Source organism: Calliopsis andreniformis, chromosome 5 (assembly GCF_051401765.1).
Source record: "Calliopsis andreniformis isolate RMS-2024a chromosome 5, iyCalAndr_principal, whole genome shotgun sequence".
Lineage (NCBI taxonomy): Eukaryota > Metazoa > Arthropoda > Insecta > Hymenoptera > Andrenidae > Calliopsis > Calliopsis andreniformis.
This window is the reverse complement of record NC_135066.1, coordinates 14022697-14038177: the sequence shown is the minus strand read 5'-3', so window position 1 is coordinate 14038177 and position 15481 is coordinate 14022697. Positions and strand designations below refer to the sequence as shown.

The 15481-nt window shown below is 31.8% G+C and overlaps 2 protein-coding genes across 5 annotated transcripts; both read right to left on the bottom strand.

The window, feature by feature from the left end:
• Window positions 1-1367: 1367 nt before the first annotated feature.
• On the bottom strand, window positions 1368-8808 carry Ada2b (Transcriptional adapter 2B). 3 transcript variants are annotated; one of them, XM_076377858.1, is made up of 10 exons: window positions 8576-8808; window positions 8382-8479; window positions 7464-7523; window positions 7246-7387; window positions 6879-7096; window positions 6562-6794; window positions 6250-6481; window positions 5635-5684; window positions 4940-5303; window positions 1368-4663 (listed from the first exon to the last, which is right to left on the bottom strand). In XM_076377858.1, exons 1-10 carry the CDS (start codon window positions 8580-8582, stop codon window positions 4559-4561), a joined length of 1509 nt encoding a protein of 502 aa, XP_076233973.1. In that variant the 5' UTR covers window positions 8583-8808; the 3' UTR covers window positions 1368-4558. The 3 variants fall into 3 exon arrangements, with proteins under 3 accessions (XP_076233973.1, XP_076233974.1, XP_076233975.1); XM_076377859.1 differs by lacking the exons at window positions 8382-8479; window positions 8576-8808 and adding an exon at window positions 8030-8337; XM_076377860.1 differs by lacking the exon at window positions 1368-4663 and having other exon boundaries at window positions 5033-5303; window positions 5635-5724.
• Window positions 8809-9540: 732 nt separating this feature from the next.
• On the bottom strand, window positions 9541-15027 carry Alg12 (Alg12 alpha-1,6-mannosyltransferase). 2 transcript variants are annotated; one of them, XM_076378632.1, is made up of 8 exons: window positions 14785-15027; window positions 14221-14353; window positions 13898-14071; window positions 13669-13822; window positions 13188-13332; window positions 12850-13076; window positions 12515-12763; window positions 9541-12396 (listed from the first exon to the last, which is right to left on the bottom strand). In XM_076378632.1, the coding sequence occupies exons 1-8, from the start codon at window positions 14908-14910 to the stop codon at window positions 10611-10613; spliced, it is 2994 nt and encodes a 997-aa protein (XP_076234747.1). In that variant the 5' UTR covers window positions 14911-15027; the 3' UTR covers window positions 9541-10610. The 2 variants fall into 2 exon arrangements, with proteins under 2 accessions (XP_076234747.1, XP_076234748.1); XM_076378633.1 differs by lacking the exon at window positions 14221-14353 and having other exon boundaries at window positions 14785-14867.
• Window positions 15028-15481: the final 454 nt, after the last annotated feature.

Below are 15481 nucleotides of genomic sequence, written 5' to 3'. Positions count from 1 at the left end.
TCTCTTCTTTCCATGTGACTTTTAATCCATTTTTGTGTCCAGTTATGTTATACTTTTAGCCTAATTTATATTGAGAGTGTTGATATAGAGGTTTTTATATATTTTCCTGAAACAATATGCTAATTCAGTTTTGTGCAGGTTGATCTTCAGCTTTCATTTCTCTATTATAACGTAAGATTTTCTCTAGGCGTACAATTGTGTACTTAATGGCAACATTGTTATTATATATTCATCAATGTTTTGATACTTTTAAGCGAATATGTATGTGAAAGAATTGAAATTTCTGTATCTGTGGTTTCCTTTAACAATGTACATACATATGTATGTGAGATTTGTATTGCTTGAAGATTCAGTTGTTTGTACTGATTAATTGTTTCTAGTGGTTGAATGTTGGATTTAACATATGTACAACTTTCTGTGTGTGTGTGTATAAATCTCTGGAATACTGCAAAGTGTGCTAAAGGAAGCTTGGAAGCGACTTTTAATTAAAATATTCACAGTTATCTTCATTTCTTCAGTGTTTAATACATTTCTAAATTATTTACCTCTAATACTGGCTGTCTTCTTAGCATTGAAGAGCTAGATTGAGCGTTTTCCTACTTCGATTTCATCGAGATTTCACTTACTATCCCTTCTGACAAATTGACACATGATTTTTATTTTCTAAGTATTCAGATTGTTTGTATTTATGGATTTATCACTTACCACCGTTCGTAACACTGGTTACGAACAAGGTCAAGAAAATTGGACTTGACACTGTTGCTTCCGTTACGCCCTCTATAACAGCTTTCATCGAATTTTAAATAATTTTGTAACGGCTTTTTTGGGAAATACTAATGCTGTTTGACGTTTATGATTTATATATTTATAGTTTGTTTTGGAAATTAAGCGGGAAAGAAGGAACCAATAGCATTTCACGGTTTGAAAAGGTAATAGTAATAACATGTAATTCGTTTTGATAGGTCAACGTTAGAGGTTCAATAGCAATCGTCATTCAAGATCAAAAAGAAGTTCCATTTATAATCCGATTTTTCGTATATTTGAAATGACAAATGGAAAAACTAAAATGAATCTCAAATGGTTACAAATTGAAAATTCAAGTATAAAATTATAAGCCAAGGATTATCTTTAACGAAAATGTAAACGATATTGAAATAAATGAAAGCATTTTTTTAAGGGAAAATACCTATTGTACAGTTTATTTTATATATTAATGAGTGTTTGATTGAAGTACAAGTCTGAAAGCTTTTTTGCTTCAATAGTTTGTTCTTCTTCGAACAAAGCGGATTAACAAACTCGTTGTATATCGTAGACTCTCCAAATAAATGTTACAGTAATTTTACAATGAATTGAATTTTGACTCTTCGCAAATTCAAATTGATTTAATTTATTGATTTTTATGAAAAGTTAACTTTCACAATTACGATTCGTAATTTTTTTCAACTTATTGTACGACATGCCTAATTATAAATAAAAATTGTATAGGAGAAGTGTTTCAACGTGGCGCTGATTTAATTACAACGTAGCTGCAATAATTCTTTGCGCCATTTCTTTACAATTTTATAAGTTACTTTAAGTAGCTAGAGGAAGGCGTACTGATCACTCGTCATCTACATAGGGTATCCTGCAAGTCATGATCTAATTAAAAATATGGAATTCATCATTTGTAAGAAAATCAATTTTGAAATTTAATATGTACATATGCAGAGGTTCATAACAAATAAGTATGAGTAAAATTTAGTTACTCGAACAATCTATTTAACATTTACTGAGTATAAATAGCTAACCAATTATGCTACTTTACTTAAATCAATACACAATACACATTTTATATAAATATATTTTAAGAACTTGTATTTCGGTTTTACTAATATTTATAAATTTAGTCATGAACCTCAGCAAATACATCTAACAAACTTCAAAACTGACTAACAAAAACTTGTACAAAAAAAATATAGGTTTTCTATTTTCGATAAAGAATTGCCTTATTATTAATTTATCATAAATTGCTGGATATTCTCTATTCATTTAAACAGCCTATTTGTGGACCATTTCTTTATAGAAATATTACAGTCAAACGGGCTAGTTGATCCATATAAGTTGTTGCATTGTAAAACATAAAAAGAACCAGGCTTAATGTTAAAAAGTGACAATAAAAGTACATACATATAAAAACAAAAAGATATAACTGATACCATTAGAATTGGCATGAAAGAAGCAATTTATACTCGGTGATAGGGATATAGCGAAACTGTGAAGTGGCTGTTCAAATTACAGCAATTCTTTTCGGTTTTTCATGCATTTATCATTTATAATATACGGAGTTTTATTTTGTGGCTGAAGTATATTTACTTTAGTGCTAAAATTGATTTTTACTTTAACATATCTTTGCCACCAAGTATACACTGATCAACTTTTGAGCCGCTCAAATAGCAGAAACATAGCAGTAAAATGTATGTTTAAAAAGCGAGTGCGTATTCATAATTGAACAATTTTACTTTTGTTTGTAAACGATTCGCTGTTCACAGAACTCAATGAAAAAAGAAATGACATCAAATAAGAGAGAGAAATCTACTCCCTGTAAAAAATATGAGCAGCTATTTACCTAGTTTATGTGTTGGCTAGTTAAGCAAATATGCCTTAATAAGTGTTATCTCTTAATGAAAGATGTCTTAGATTCTTTGTCTTCTTTTCTTTTTACATATAAGATTTTTATATCTACTCAGCCATGAGTAGGTTTTTTTAAACATATTTACATAGATACATATATACTTTTTTTTCGTTTTTCATACATGTACAATGATACAATCTTTTTGTTTTCGCTTGAACTCACGTTCAAGCCACTTTGTAAGCGTGAGAATTCTGAAAAAGAAAAAATTACTTAAAAGCAAACGATTAATGTTCTTTTTTCTTTCTTTTTTTTTTAAATAAATTTTTCAAGCATATCAGAATGTGAGATATGTACATATAAAAGCCTGCAACCAATTTATACTAAATAATAACTGTACATCTATTTTTGTGTAAAACCCAGGCACGTAGTATCGACTACTGTGGCTTTTATCGGAGATACAGAAACGACTACGCTGCCGGTACAAACACTTTATCACTTTTTTTTTGGTTTTTAATTAGAAGCTATGATTTACTAATGATTTACTAATAGTATCCATATTAACGGAAAATAATTGCTTTCTTAAAAAACTCGTTGAAATATCAAATTTTCATGTCTTTTTTTGCAATACGAGTTTGACTCAGAACACCACCATTATATCACACTTATATGTTTTTCAACGCTTCAGTAGATTACTACCATTATAATTTGTGCTTTAAAAGTAGTATCACTAAGAAGGTACTATCTGTTCCATCGTATATACAAATATTACAGAGGTAACAAATAAATTACCTAACATTACACTTTTTATGGTGATAACAAATTTCTCTATGACTCCTCTGTTCTTTGTACCATCCCTTATCAATAAGGAATCCCTTGAATCGTCTAAATAAAGAGAAATTCGTAATTGCAGAATAAAATGCAATAACTTTCGTGTGAATAGTGTTTTCTGAGCGAGCTTCATGAAAAACAAACATCTTCACTAAACAATTTTTAACTCTGACGTAAAACATTTGTTTTTCTTTTGCGTGTCTATTCAGGAAGGACAATTATATCTATCCTTAAACTAGTAATATACAATACTTTCACAAATCTCAGCTACATAAATATTTTAAATAAATATCCAGCCGGTAAGTTTTAAACAATGTTACATAACATGTCCATTAATTGGTTCCCGGAAGGATATGTTTCTAGTTCAATTGGCTGCGTTGAACTAAATAACGATCTAGTAACATTGGCTAACGTATGACTTTCCCTAATGTTTCCTTATTGTCAAGTATGGTAACAAATCACATTCGATACAGATAGAAGGGAGTATGTGCAACTAATAAGTCTGTACATGAAACCATTACAATGGAAGAATTAATTGAGCAATGCGTTTAATGGCTCTATATAAAGGCAGTGTAAGAGATTTTCTTGAATATTAATTAAATAATTCCTAAGATTTTATACTAAAAAAATGAACCAAAATCTACTGTACATCGATGCTCGTTTAAACTAAATAAAAATTTTGCTTTGTGAAATACCTGAATATTTTTAACACTGTTGAAGAATGTTGACGATCGACAGCTAAATTGTTACAAACTACGATCAATTTTAATATCATAAATAATAAATTGAAACATTAAAACAGCATTATCTACATTGTTAATCGTAATCATACGATTGCGATTTTGGAAATGTTTTGCTTAAAAGTCTTTCAGTATTTGTAACAATTTCTCTTGTTAATACGACCATTTGAACCTTCATTATTTAACAATGTTATCGAGAGACTACTGTAAAGAATCAATATCTTTACGCATTAAATTATACATTCACACATTCTCTCTCTACCTGCCTTGTACATTTAAATCAGACTCGACTGTCAATTATATCCTAGGACTTAGTTTGCAAGACAGAAAGTGACTTAGAGTTGAAATGGTCATTAACATTTTCTTTTTACATATTTAATCAGTTGGCCGCGATCCAGCCATTTGCTACCAGATAATGCAATATCTTACTCTCTGGTTCCGACTGAGGTATAACGCCAGTTCTCCTATTACCATTCAGATACTCCTGTAACGACATAATATGCATCGATAATCAACGCGTATAAATACAAGTGATACTGTCGGAGGCTCAGAAGTCAGTGAGATGGCACATAGGCAAGAGGAGTGCTCAGTTCGCTGCAAGTAGTAATAATAGGTGTGACCAATTCGACCAATAAGGAAAATTCGCGTGTACCATCTCTATGCAGTTTTCTGCAAAGCCAATCAGATCCACTGACAACTTCTGAGCTCCCAACAGCACACGATATGAAAATCTAGGAAAGCTAACCTCAACGAAACTTACTTGCAACAATAACGTTTTCTGCGTCAAATACTGCGTTGGTTTTAGATCAAGCTGGAGACACAAGGATTTTTCTTGTTTCGTTAATAAATGCGCAGCAGCTTCCATTTCTATGTTTCGTTCCTCTGAGTCTCCACCCGCTGTTGTACAAGATTTCCCGGAAGATGTTGCAGCGTGATTCTTTTCTACAGAACTGGAGCTGGTAGGTTGCTGGCTGGAAGAGTTCAGATTGTTATCCGGCTCCGCCCACTGACTGGTTGGAGTCGTCGTCCGATTGGGATTGGTTTGACTGGCTAAGGAGCTGCTGCTGGGCAAGTCTTTTGTAGTGTACTTTCGGTCGATGGAAGAGTAACCTTTTTCTTCTTCTCTGGAAGTTACAATTATAAAAGAACACATAGTAGTTCGAGAACCATATTTTACGAAAGCGTTAACTCATTTGCATCACGAAGCAGAATATTCCGCAAAAACTGAGTGGTCTGGATTACTAAACGCGGAATAATCCGTGTGTAGGAAAGTACACAAACTGTTGTCGGTGATTAGTGTCAGGCTGTGCAATAAGAGCCGTGATGCAAATGGGTTAAGGAGTTTTCAGAAGAGAGAAAAAAAAAACAAACTATAAATTTGTCCGATAACAATGGTCTTTATTTTTAATTGTCATAGTGATTTCCCCCCTTAGTAAGTTTCAAATTGTATCGTACCTTTTTTTTGAGGTGTGGCGGTGTATTGGTGTGGACGGCCCACTGCTGCCCTAAGTGAAATGCAAACTGATACAATCTGTTCACAAATGCCTGGCAACACGCACCACAAACAATGGAATTAGTTAAAGGAGAAGCAAAAGCTAGCGCATACGGTAAAATTAAGACTGTGGTCTGTCATACTCATGGAACCAACTGACAATACCAGATCAAATTATTATTACTACGAAATGTTATTTCGTATTTTCCACATAGTTAATTAAGAACAACCCAAAGAATAATTTGTTCTTAATAATTGTGGGTAATTTTTAATAATATCATTTAGAATTGCAAAATAATTATTAACATATAAGAAGCACTGATTATTCGATTTTCACTCTAACGTAAAACGTAAACATAATTACAAAAAATTTTAAACAAAAATAATTCAGAAGCTTTACTAGCTTTTACGAATATTTAATTACTCTTCTCAAATTCGAGCAGATATACCCAATATAGACGATGAGATGTAAGATATAAGGTATATCTTTCGGAAGAAAAAAAAAAAGAAAAAAAAAAGAGAAATTTCTGTTAAAATAAAGAGAAAAGGTTCGAAGACATATAGAAATGAATACTTACAGATTTCTTTTCATTCCAATGGTCTACGGCATCATTTTGTCCCTGAGTTTGTACCATCACTTGCTCAAAATGAGCACATTCTTCGTGTCTTGTAATTCCGTGTTCCCGATAACGATATAATTCTGAAAGACGCAATCGCAGCTCTCTTTCCCTTTCGAGATTTGATAAGAACTGCTCGTACTCCTGTGCTGTATAAAATTGAGCGAATACTCGCATCCTGTCTCTAAACTCTCTGTGAACAGTACAAAATTTTTATTAAACTATTATAGGGACATAAAATGGTTTCTTTTATGGAGAATGAATGTAACATACTTTTCCTCCTTTGACTGCTTCTTTTTCATTGCTTTATCTTGTTTCCTGGACGAAGCAAAGAATGCTGATACAAGCTGATAATCACGTACCACTCGTTTTCGTCGCGCTCTTTCTCTCAAATTGTTAGTGTACATATCAACCTGTGCAAGTTTAAGCGCTATGTCTAGGTCATCGTCTTCAGCTGGATTCAGGAATAAAGAAGAAACGAGTGATTCTGCTTCATGATTGTAATCCTGTAAATATATTTTTGACATTGCAGTATGTATATTTGAATAATATAATATTTAATGTATAATCAAATATTTATTTGTACTTACTCTTTCAAAATCATCTCGTTGAGGCATATAACCGAGTTGTGCAGCTTCCTCTGGAGTAATATCCAGAGGTGGTAAACGAGATGTGAGATCAGGTGACAGAGGTCCATGATCCGATTTTGTTTGATCTGTAAGATTTGGTTTGTAGCTATCTGTTGGTGGCCATGTGTGTTTGCCAATATTGCCATCAAGGTATCTGGCAATGTATTCTTCTTTTGCTTCTATAAATGTGAAAGAAATTACGTGTAATACATACAAAATTAATGAAAAGTTAATTGTACAATATTACGAAAGATATAACTTTACAAAGAATCTTTATTGTTTGATTATATATGAAGCTTTAGATAGAGAAAATGAATAAAAAGGATACCTTCGGGTGTACGTGTTTCAATATGTTTGCTAATGTCTTCCCAGTTTCCAAAACCAAATTGTTCAATGGCATCCAACAGCCTAAGTTGTTCCCTAGCAGTCCAATTGCCTCTACCATTAAATATACTAATGGTACCAGAATCCTGGAAGCATAAAGACCGATTATTTCTTTGATCAGAGAATATTAAAAATAAAATAAAAAATATTACAACTGCTCACCATAAACTGATAAGAGTGATCATTTTTGTGTGGCCCAATTTCAGCTCCAGCGGAAAAACACTGTTAACATTTAGGAATATTATTATTAGAGAATTCATACAAATAATTATATCGTAAAATTGTTTATACAAATTACTGAAAATTTCAGAAATCTATTACTAAGAAGATACATTAAAAAGGAATCAAATAAATGAGAAAACACTGAGCTGTCTCTTTCTATAAAATTAACAATAAAAACGCTCAAAAACTTAATGAAGATAGAAACAAATAATTTCCTATCCTGAAATTTGACATATCAAAATGACTCACTGTCAATCAATTTCAGGCAGTAATTATACATTTAACATCCAAATTTTATCAAAACAATTATTACTATAATTTGCAAAATAATTAACCATAGATGAAAAATGCAAAAATAATTTGTTCATTAACCTTGTTAAGGGTTAAGAAAGTCAATCATTCAACAAATTACTACATACACAAAAATATCTCAAACAACAATATGCAACAATTAACGCAACATTGATAAAAATTGAATAAAAGAAACATCATCATCAAGTAATTACCGTTATTTCTCATTTTAAAACACTCTGACGACACGAATGCGAAGAGTTCGTTTACATTTTCTGTTAGTCCAGTGACTCACGAACGACAACGTACGAGTGCACGTATTTCCACGTGATCAGCAGTTTCATTCAAGTTACAAGGAGGTGGTAGAACGGTAATAGAGAATGAACTCCGCCAGACAAAGAGAAAAAAGTACGAGGTGGGGAACGAAAAGGAATCTCAGCACGCAAAATCTGGCAAAACCGGAAGGATAGATGAAGACACGAAGGAGATCGCGAACAGGGGTACACGAGGAGGGGGGCACGGAAGAGGTGAACACGTGATCGAGAAACAGGCGTTCACTTGACTCACCTGCAAGCAGAGGTCGAAATCCGGGCATTCTACGCATCTTACGCGTAAACCCGTGATATCCTCTTGACAATAGGTGCAATTGTATTTGGCATACAAATCTGAAACCGAGGAGTCGTAATACATTAGGCCTCTGACCAGCGCGGGTTACAGTTCAGATCGATATTCGCCTCGCTGTCGACCATAAATATACGTACCCGCCATTATTGTCCTGCAGGGTTCTTCCAGAACGATTCGGATGACGTCACCGCATGCCAGAACCCATAAGTTTACGTATCACGTATGCTGAGCGTGCAAGCTCGACCCCATTTTTTCCGCGAAGTCGTGCGAGGACGCGGAAAAATCGTGGCGCGTCCGCCGGGACGCTCTATTTACTGTGCAAACGTAAACTCGTCAGGTATCTGAATGGAAAAAATGTTGTTTACGACTGTTGCGCTGTGAGACAAATGCGCATGCGTCCGCTGCCCCACCGCCTAGGTAAACTACGCGTCAGGGTGGCCAACTTCACGGCGGTAAAGGAGGGTTAGAATCCTGAAGCGCGTAAATTCAAATGAAGCAATTGCGTAACGACGATTTTCAGCTTTTTTTATGTTTAAAATTTGTCACTAAGGGATCATATTGAAATATTGTTAACAGAAATATCTTTTAGCTTTGTTCATGCTAAAAAGATGTCTGTAAGTATGTCTTTTCGAAATTTTATTTTTTAATTCTTTGAGCCTTGAATTAGTAATAATTCTTGAAGTATTTGAAAAGTTTGATGTAAGGTGTAACTTGCTTAAGAGGCAAAACTTAAATTGCCAATATTTGCTAAAAAATATGATATTTTATTTAAACAAGTAAATGGAATGAAAATGTATGGAATTGAATTTTCGGTTTTAAAATATCTGATAAATGAAATGAATTGTTTCTTTATCTACTTTTTGGTAATTAGTCGTCTGCTGGTAACTAATTCTGATTTGTGATATGGATATTTATAGATGCAAGTATCAAAACTTTTTTATAAAAATATCCCTTTGCTCTATCGATCAATTAACACTGGACAACCGCGTCTGATTTCTGAAAAAGCATTCCAGAAATTCAAATTAAAGCAAGTAAAAATGCAGGTATACATATATAAGGTTGATGTACAACATAAAAATGAAAATGAAATGGAAGTTAATTATATTGCAGTCGTTTTTTATTTAAATAGTATCAAGATGGAGTCCCTGTATATTTAAAATGTGGTTTTCGTGACAAAGTGTTCTTTTGGACAACTGTAACATTAACTTTATTTTGTACATTTAAGTCAATATACTTGTTGGTTAAATTAACCAACAGCTCTTAAGTATGCGACATTAGTGATACTGTAAAAAGCATACAACAATCAGAGACTGTATAATAAATTGTTAAGTATTCTTTAATAAAGTTTTAATTGAAAATTTAGCACTTTTGATCATTGATTAATCAAATAGTAATATAGGAATTAACTTACAATTTTCAATATTAAGTACCTTTACTCATCGTAAAATATTAATACATCATACATCATACACATAGATATCATTTGTATACATTTTACAATACATAAAATTTGGAAGAGAATTTAAGGCACTTGAATGCTCTGCAAGTACCAATATGGAAATTAATTCATTTTCACCTTGTGGTAGAGCATATATCTCTCTGATTAAAGTATGGATAAAAGGATAAATCTAAGTAACAAAATGTTTTCTATTTTAACAGTAAACTAGAAAAAGAGACAGATAATATAGAAAAGCAAAATCTAAATGCAAGGGTGTATAAAGGAAATAATAAAATCTCATTACCACATAGTAGATTATTAAATCTGTAGTAATCAAGGGAGAATAATAAAATTACAGAGAGTTAAAACATGCATTGATAAATATTACTTTTATATCAAACAATATATAGATAAATGTTTCAACACCTACATATATAAAAACTTATTTAGACCGTTTCTACGTGAAATAATTATTGTACAAATTAATGTTATATAATAGCGTACACATAAAGTTGTGGCACGTTTGTGATACTATACATTAGAAAAATGCTTTTACACTGTACTTCAATATTCTTTGACAATTCATGCAATAAAACTTTTTTTCCGCGTTGGTAATGCATGAGCATGAATTAAGAAATACATTTTTGGTATCACAGAACAACGTATTTACATGTTATTATAATTACACAACTGCTCTATCAAAAAATATAGAAACAGTCAATTATTTATAACACTTAAATATTTAAGTTATTTTCATTATTTTCTTGCATCCTATCATCTTCTTTGGAAGCATGGCTTTTCCCTATGTTATTTGACACATTTTCAGTAGACTTTTGAGCAATCATAGGAGTATCTCTATCATTTATATACATTGAAAAATATTTTTCTCGAGAAGCTTGATTTGTATCTAAATTTGAGCTTTCTTCTATGTCAATATCCTGAGTATCTTTTTTTAATTCCTCTAATTTCTCGTCTTTATCGCTATGTTGGATTTTCAAATTTTTTAACGACTCTAAAGAAATTTGTGAATTCTCTATTGGTACTTTAATCCGAGAATGTGACTTCGCTGTAATCTTTTCGTTATCTAAATTATTTGAAACGAATGTTTTATTCTTTTTTCTTCGTTGTATTAAATTTTTCAGAGCTTCACTGAATTGCATCAACGTCTCGGAAATTGGTCTTTCCATGTATGTAGCTTCAATTTCGTCGAACACGTCATCTTCTTCAGAAGTTAATTCAGACTTTATCTGCTTAAACTGATTTATGATGTCTTTTAGACTTTCTTTGGCATCTCTGATTATTTTCGATGTTTCAGTTTTTGTTGTAACATCTACTTCATCCATAGGATTATCTAAAGTTTTGGGACGTGTTTCTATCGAAGTATCTAACGTTTCGGTACTTATTTTAACTGATTGTTCACTATGCTCAGTACTGTGTTCCTTTTTAGTTAATTGTAATTCTTCGTGTACAAAGTCTTTTTCAAATTCTTTAAACTGATTTATTATATTTCTGATACTGTCCCTTACATTAACTGCCTTATTATCTTTAACAGTTTCTTGAACAGTTGTAGATCTCTCTCTTAACTCTTGCTTCGGTACAATTTTCACTTTTTGTGGTAATTCGACTTTTATAGGTACTCTCTTTATGTTTGCATTCATTTTCTCTGGATCGTCTAATATCTTCTTCTCATCTGCGGTATCTTTTTTAAGCTTAACTGCTTCTAGCTTCTCCTGAATCATCTTTTTAACAGTTTCTTTTATACGACTACCTTCTTGAAGAACATTAGACAGTTTTGATCTTTCTTTTATCTTTCTCATTCTCTCAGATTCTTCATCGTTTATGTTTAATTTGTTCTCTGTAGTAATAGAAATATTTTCTACATTATGCTGTAATTTAGTATTATTGTCAGATTTTATATCATTTGCCACTTCAGATAAGTTTTGTGTTTTTTCTTCTTGAACTGGTGTTTTTAGATATGATAAATTACTTTCAGGTAAATTTATTGATATTTGTTCTGTATTTAATGCCTCATTGGATTGCTTAGACTCATCTTGCACGTCACTTGACATAATTGGTTCTTCCTCTTTTATGTCAAATGTGCTTTCGCTGCTAACGTTTAGAGGTTTTTCAAATTCCTCTAATGATTCCATTATCTCATCTAATATTGGTTCCATACTTTTTACTGTATCATTTTTCATAACTTTATTTTCGATACTTTTTTGTGTGTCACTTTGAAGCTGTAGCTTGGAGAAAGCTTGTGTTTCAGCTCTTTTGGGATCATACCTTATGTTAGGCTTTCTTTTCATAATAAATATAATAGGTTTAGTTTTTATTCTTATAGGTGGTAACATGTTATAGTTCAGTACTATATGAGAGAAACCATCCACAGAATCCAAGATATCATGAGTTTTAAGATAAGGCTTTATATTTGGAGAGTATTTACTTTTAGCTTCCATTAAGAGATGTGTAAATTGAAGCATTTGAGGATCATCAATCATTAAATTTTCTTGTTTTGAATAACTGTAAGATAGTTTACAATTAAATAGATTATTTATCAGTAAAGGAGTTCGGTGTTAGTGTATTATGACTTTCATTTATTAATTGCCTTTTTACCTAATAAAATTAGTTATCAACTTACATCCAAGAATCATTTATCTGTGTAAATCTTGAAACTCCCGTCTGTGCAGTTAGTACATCAATGTGTACATGCACTGGATCAATAGAATCTTTTTCAAGTCTGTGTAATTTAGTAATAGCTAAACCACCAGGATAGTTAGAACCAGCAACACATAAAAGAAACATAGAGAATAAAGTATTTAAAACCAGATGGCCTATAATGACCAGTGCCAGAAATCCATTCCATGGACTTTTTGTTCTGTTTTCCCATCTATTCATTAAAAAAATGTATAATTATAAATTTCGATGCTTATAAATTAAAAGCAACTTAAGAGACTTAATAAACAAGGTACTTACATCCTATGACAAACAGCTGCTACACTAACATTCAGTAGTGGAAATACATATATGATAAACCTCAACTCTTTATGTGGTAAAAAAGAGAATAAACCAACAAATACAATACCAGGGACTGTTAATGTTCGAACTCTAGCATCCCAAAGCATACCCAAAGGTATTAAAAAATATGAAAAAGCCAATCCACGTGGAAGTGCTGAATAGAAGTACCATAAAAATGGCGATGTCTGTTTTTTATGTTAAGATCAATAGAAGTATACGAGATTTACATCTTAAACAAATTCGAAAATAACAATTTATACTCTACTGCATTTAATGACAAATACACCAAAGGATACACCCCATTCACTGCTCTTATTAAGTATAGTATTGAAGTAAAATACTTCGCCTTCAGGCCACATTAAACGTCTCCAAAATATGGAATCTATTGTGATTGTTAGCGTCAGAAAAAATATACCAGCTGGAACCGCAATTTTAAGTAGTCTAAAAATTATTACATTTATGTAACGATCAATCTGATTGTGGACTCCAATTTTAATGAATGAAACTTTTCCTTTGTTATAACAGTATTCTAATCGCTTTCACCTTCTATTTTTATTAGGATGCAAATTTTATTGCAATTATTAAACAAGGAATCTATATCTCATCTGGTTATGTTTTAGAGAAGGGTTTCATTATGTTAATAAGTTTTATAAGCAAACAAAGCTTACAAATCAGTGCGGTTTTGCAGAATGTCCCTTGATGATTCTAATCACTTCTGTTTGCAATGTTACACAGCCATACTAGGAATCAATGGTCCGCAATATAATATGTAAATACCTTGGTATAGTCAGTTTCATGTTGGTTATATCGTACAAAAGGAATAATCCCAGTAGCATAGCAAGTTCTGCTCTGAATATTATTATTGCAGCTGCTGATGACCAAATAAATACGATGTGATTTTGTCTCAACCACCCAAATAAAGCCAGCAGTACTAAAATATATTTATTGTATGAAATTACGGTTTTTTTGTAAGAAATTCGACTCAAATAAAATATATTTGCATTACCTAATGGCATAGCCATTATGTTTGGTAATGGACGGCTTAAGTAATACATGAAGTGATATTGTGTCACAGTAATTATAACAAACCATTTTGTAAACTGTGAACCAAAGATGCTTTGCAAAGCATCTTTATATAGTTTTAACATTAATATTACCAACAAAGCCAATATTGCTCTCACTGGAACATAAGAAAAATTTTATTTTCATAATTATATAAAAGCTTGTTAATTAAGAAACTGTTCTAAAGTCTATATTAATAACAGAACAAGCAGAGATATAAATACAAAGTTCATAAATGATATGCAGTTCATTCATCAATCAACTTACCAATATATTGAGCAAAGAATTTATTAAGATGCAAATAATTAATTGTTGCTATTAGCGGCGATGCCAAGCCTGATATTATAATTGGTCCCACGAATGATCGTGGTACAACTCCAGGAAACTCATGGTGATCATACTATTACAGAATAAAAATGTGTTATAAATGGTTAATAACAAGCTTTGATGTGCTTCATTAGTGTATTGTGTTTGCATAAACATTTTAAGTGTTTAGTGTATATTTTTAGTCTAAGTGTAGCATTAAGTTATTAACGAAAAATTTTGCAAAACTTTTCTCTATATATTGTATAAAGTTCTGGGTCATGTGCTTCAAGAAAAATGGAAATTAACACGTCAATAAATTGTTAAACGCACGGAAGCTGTATCAGCTGATCGCGAGTTTATAAATACATGCATCTACTTCTAAATATAATATCTAAGTTTTTGCGTAATATCTGTTCGATTACGTGTCGGCAACCTGTCAAAGAAGAGAAATATTCTTCTATGATCTATCTCTATGAATATTTCACTCTAAACATTCCTATATTTGATAAATGTTACAATAATTACCTCGGACAGGTTAAAACCGTGATATAAGATATCGTGCATAGCCTGCAGATTGAAACTCTCTTCCACTTTTGTAAATGGGCAGTACAATAAATGTACCATGGCTACTAAGATAATTAAATGATCCATATTTTTTTCCTATGCGTCGATTGGGCTCAAAAACATAATAAAACTATGTGTTTTAGTCATGACAAATCAACGAACACAGGCGACTTTTTAAATATTCTTCCCTGCACCGGGAATACCACGTCGTCTGCTACGTTGGCTCACAATGAAACTGCGCATGCGTCTTTGAAGTTATCTTTACAAGTTTAATAGTTCCTAGCCTAGGTTCTATTAATTCACTAGCAAAGTTTATCACTAGATCGATTATTTGCGATTTTTCGCGCTCAAATCAAAAGTTTAGCATTTATCCTGCATTTAAATGTGTGCATTCATTAAATGATAATCAAAAGTACTTTTATATAGGCTTTTAATATAAGTCTCCTAAAAGAAATTAATGAGATTGATATATAGTCCAAATCTTATTTTAGTTGAGAGGGGATTACATGGGTTTTTACTCACTAATGTTTAGGATTATTTGTTCACTAAGATTAATCATTCATTTAATTATAATTTTAGAAATAATGATTATGTAAGAGGTTATATGAGATTGTTTCTCTGCTGATAATTACCCATTGCTGATTACGCAAAAGCGACT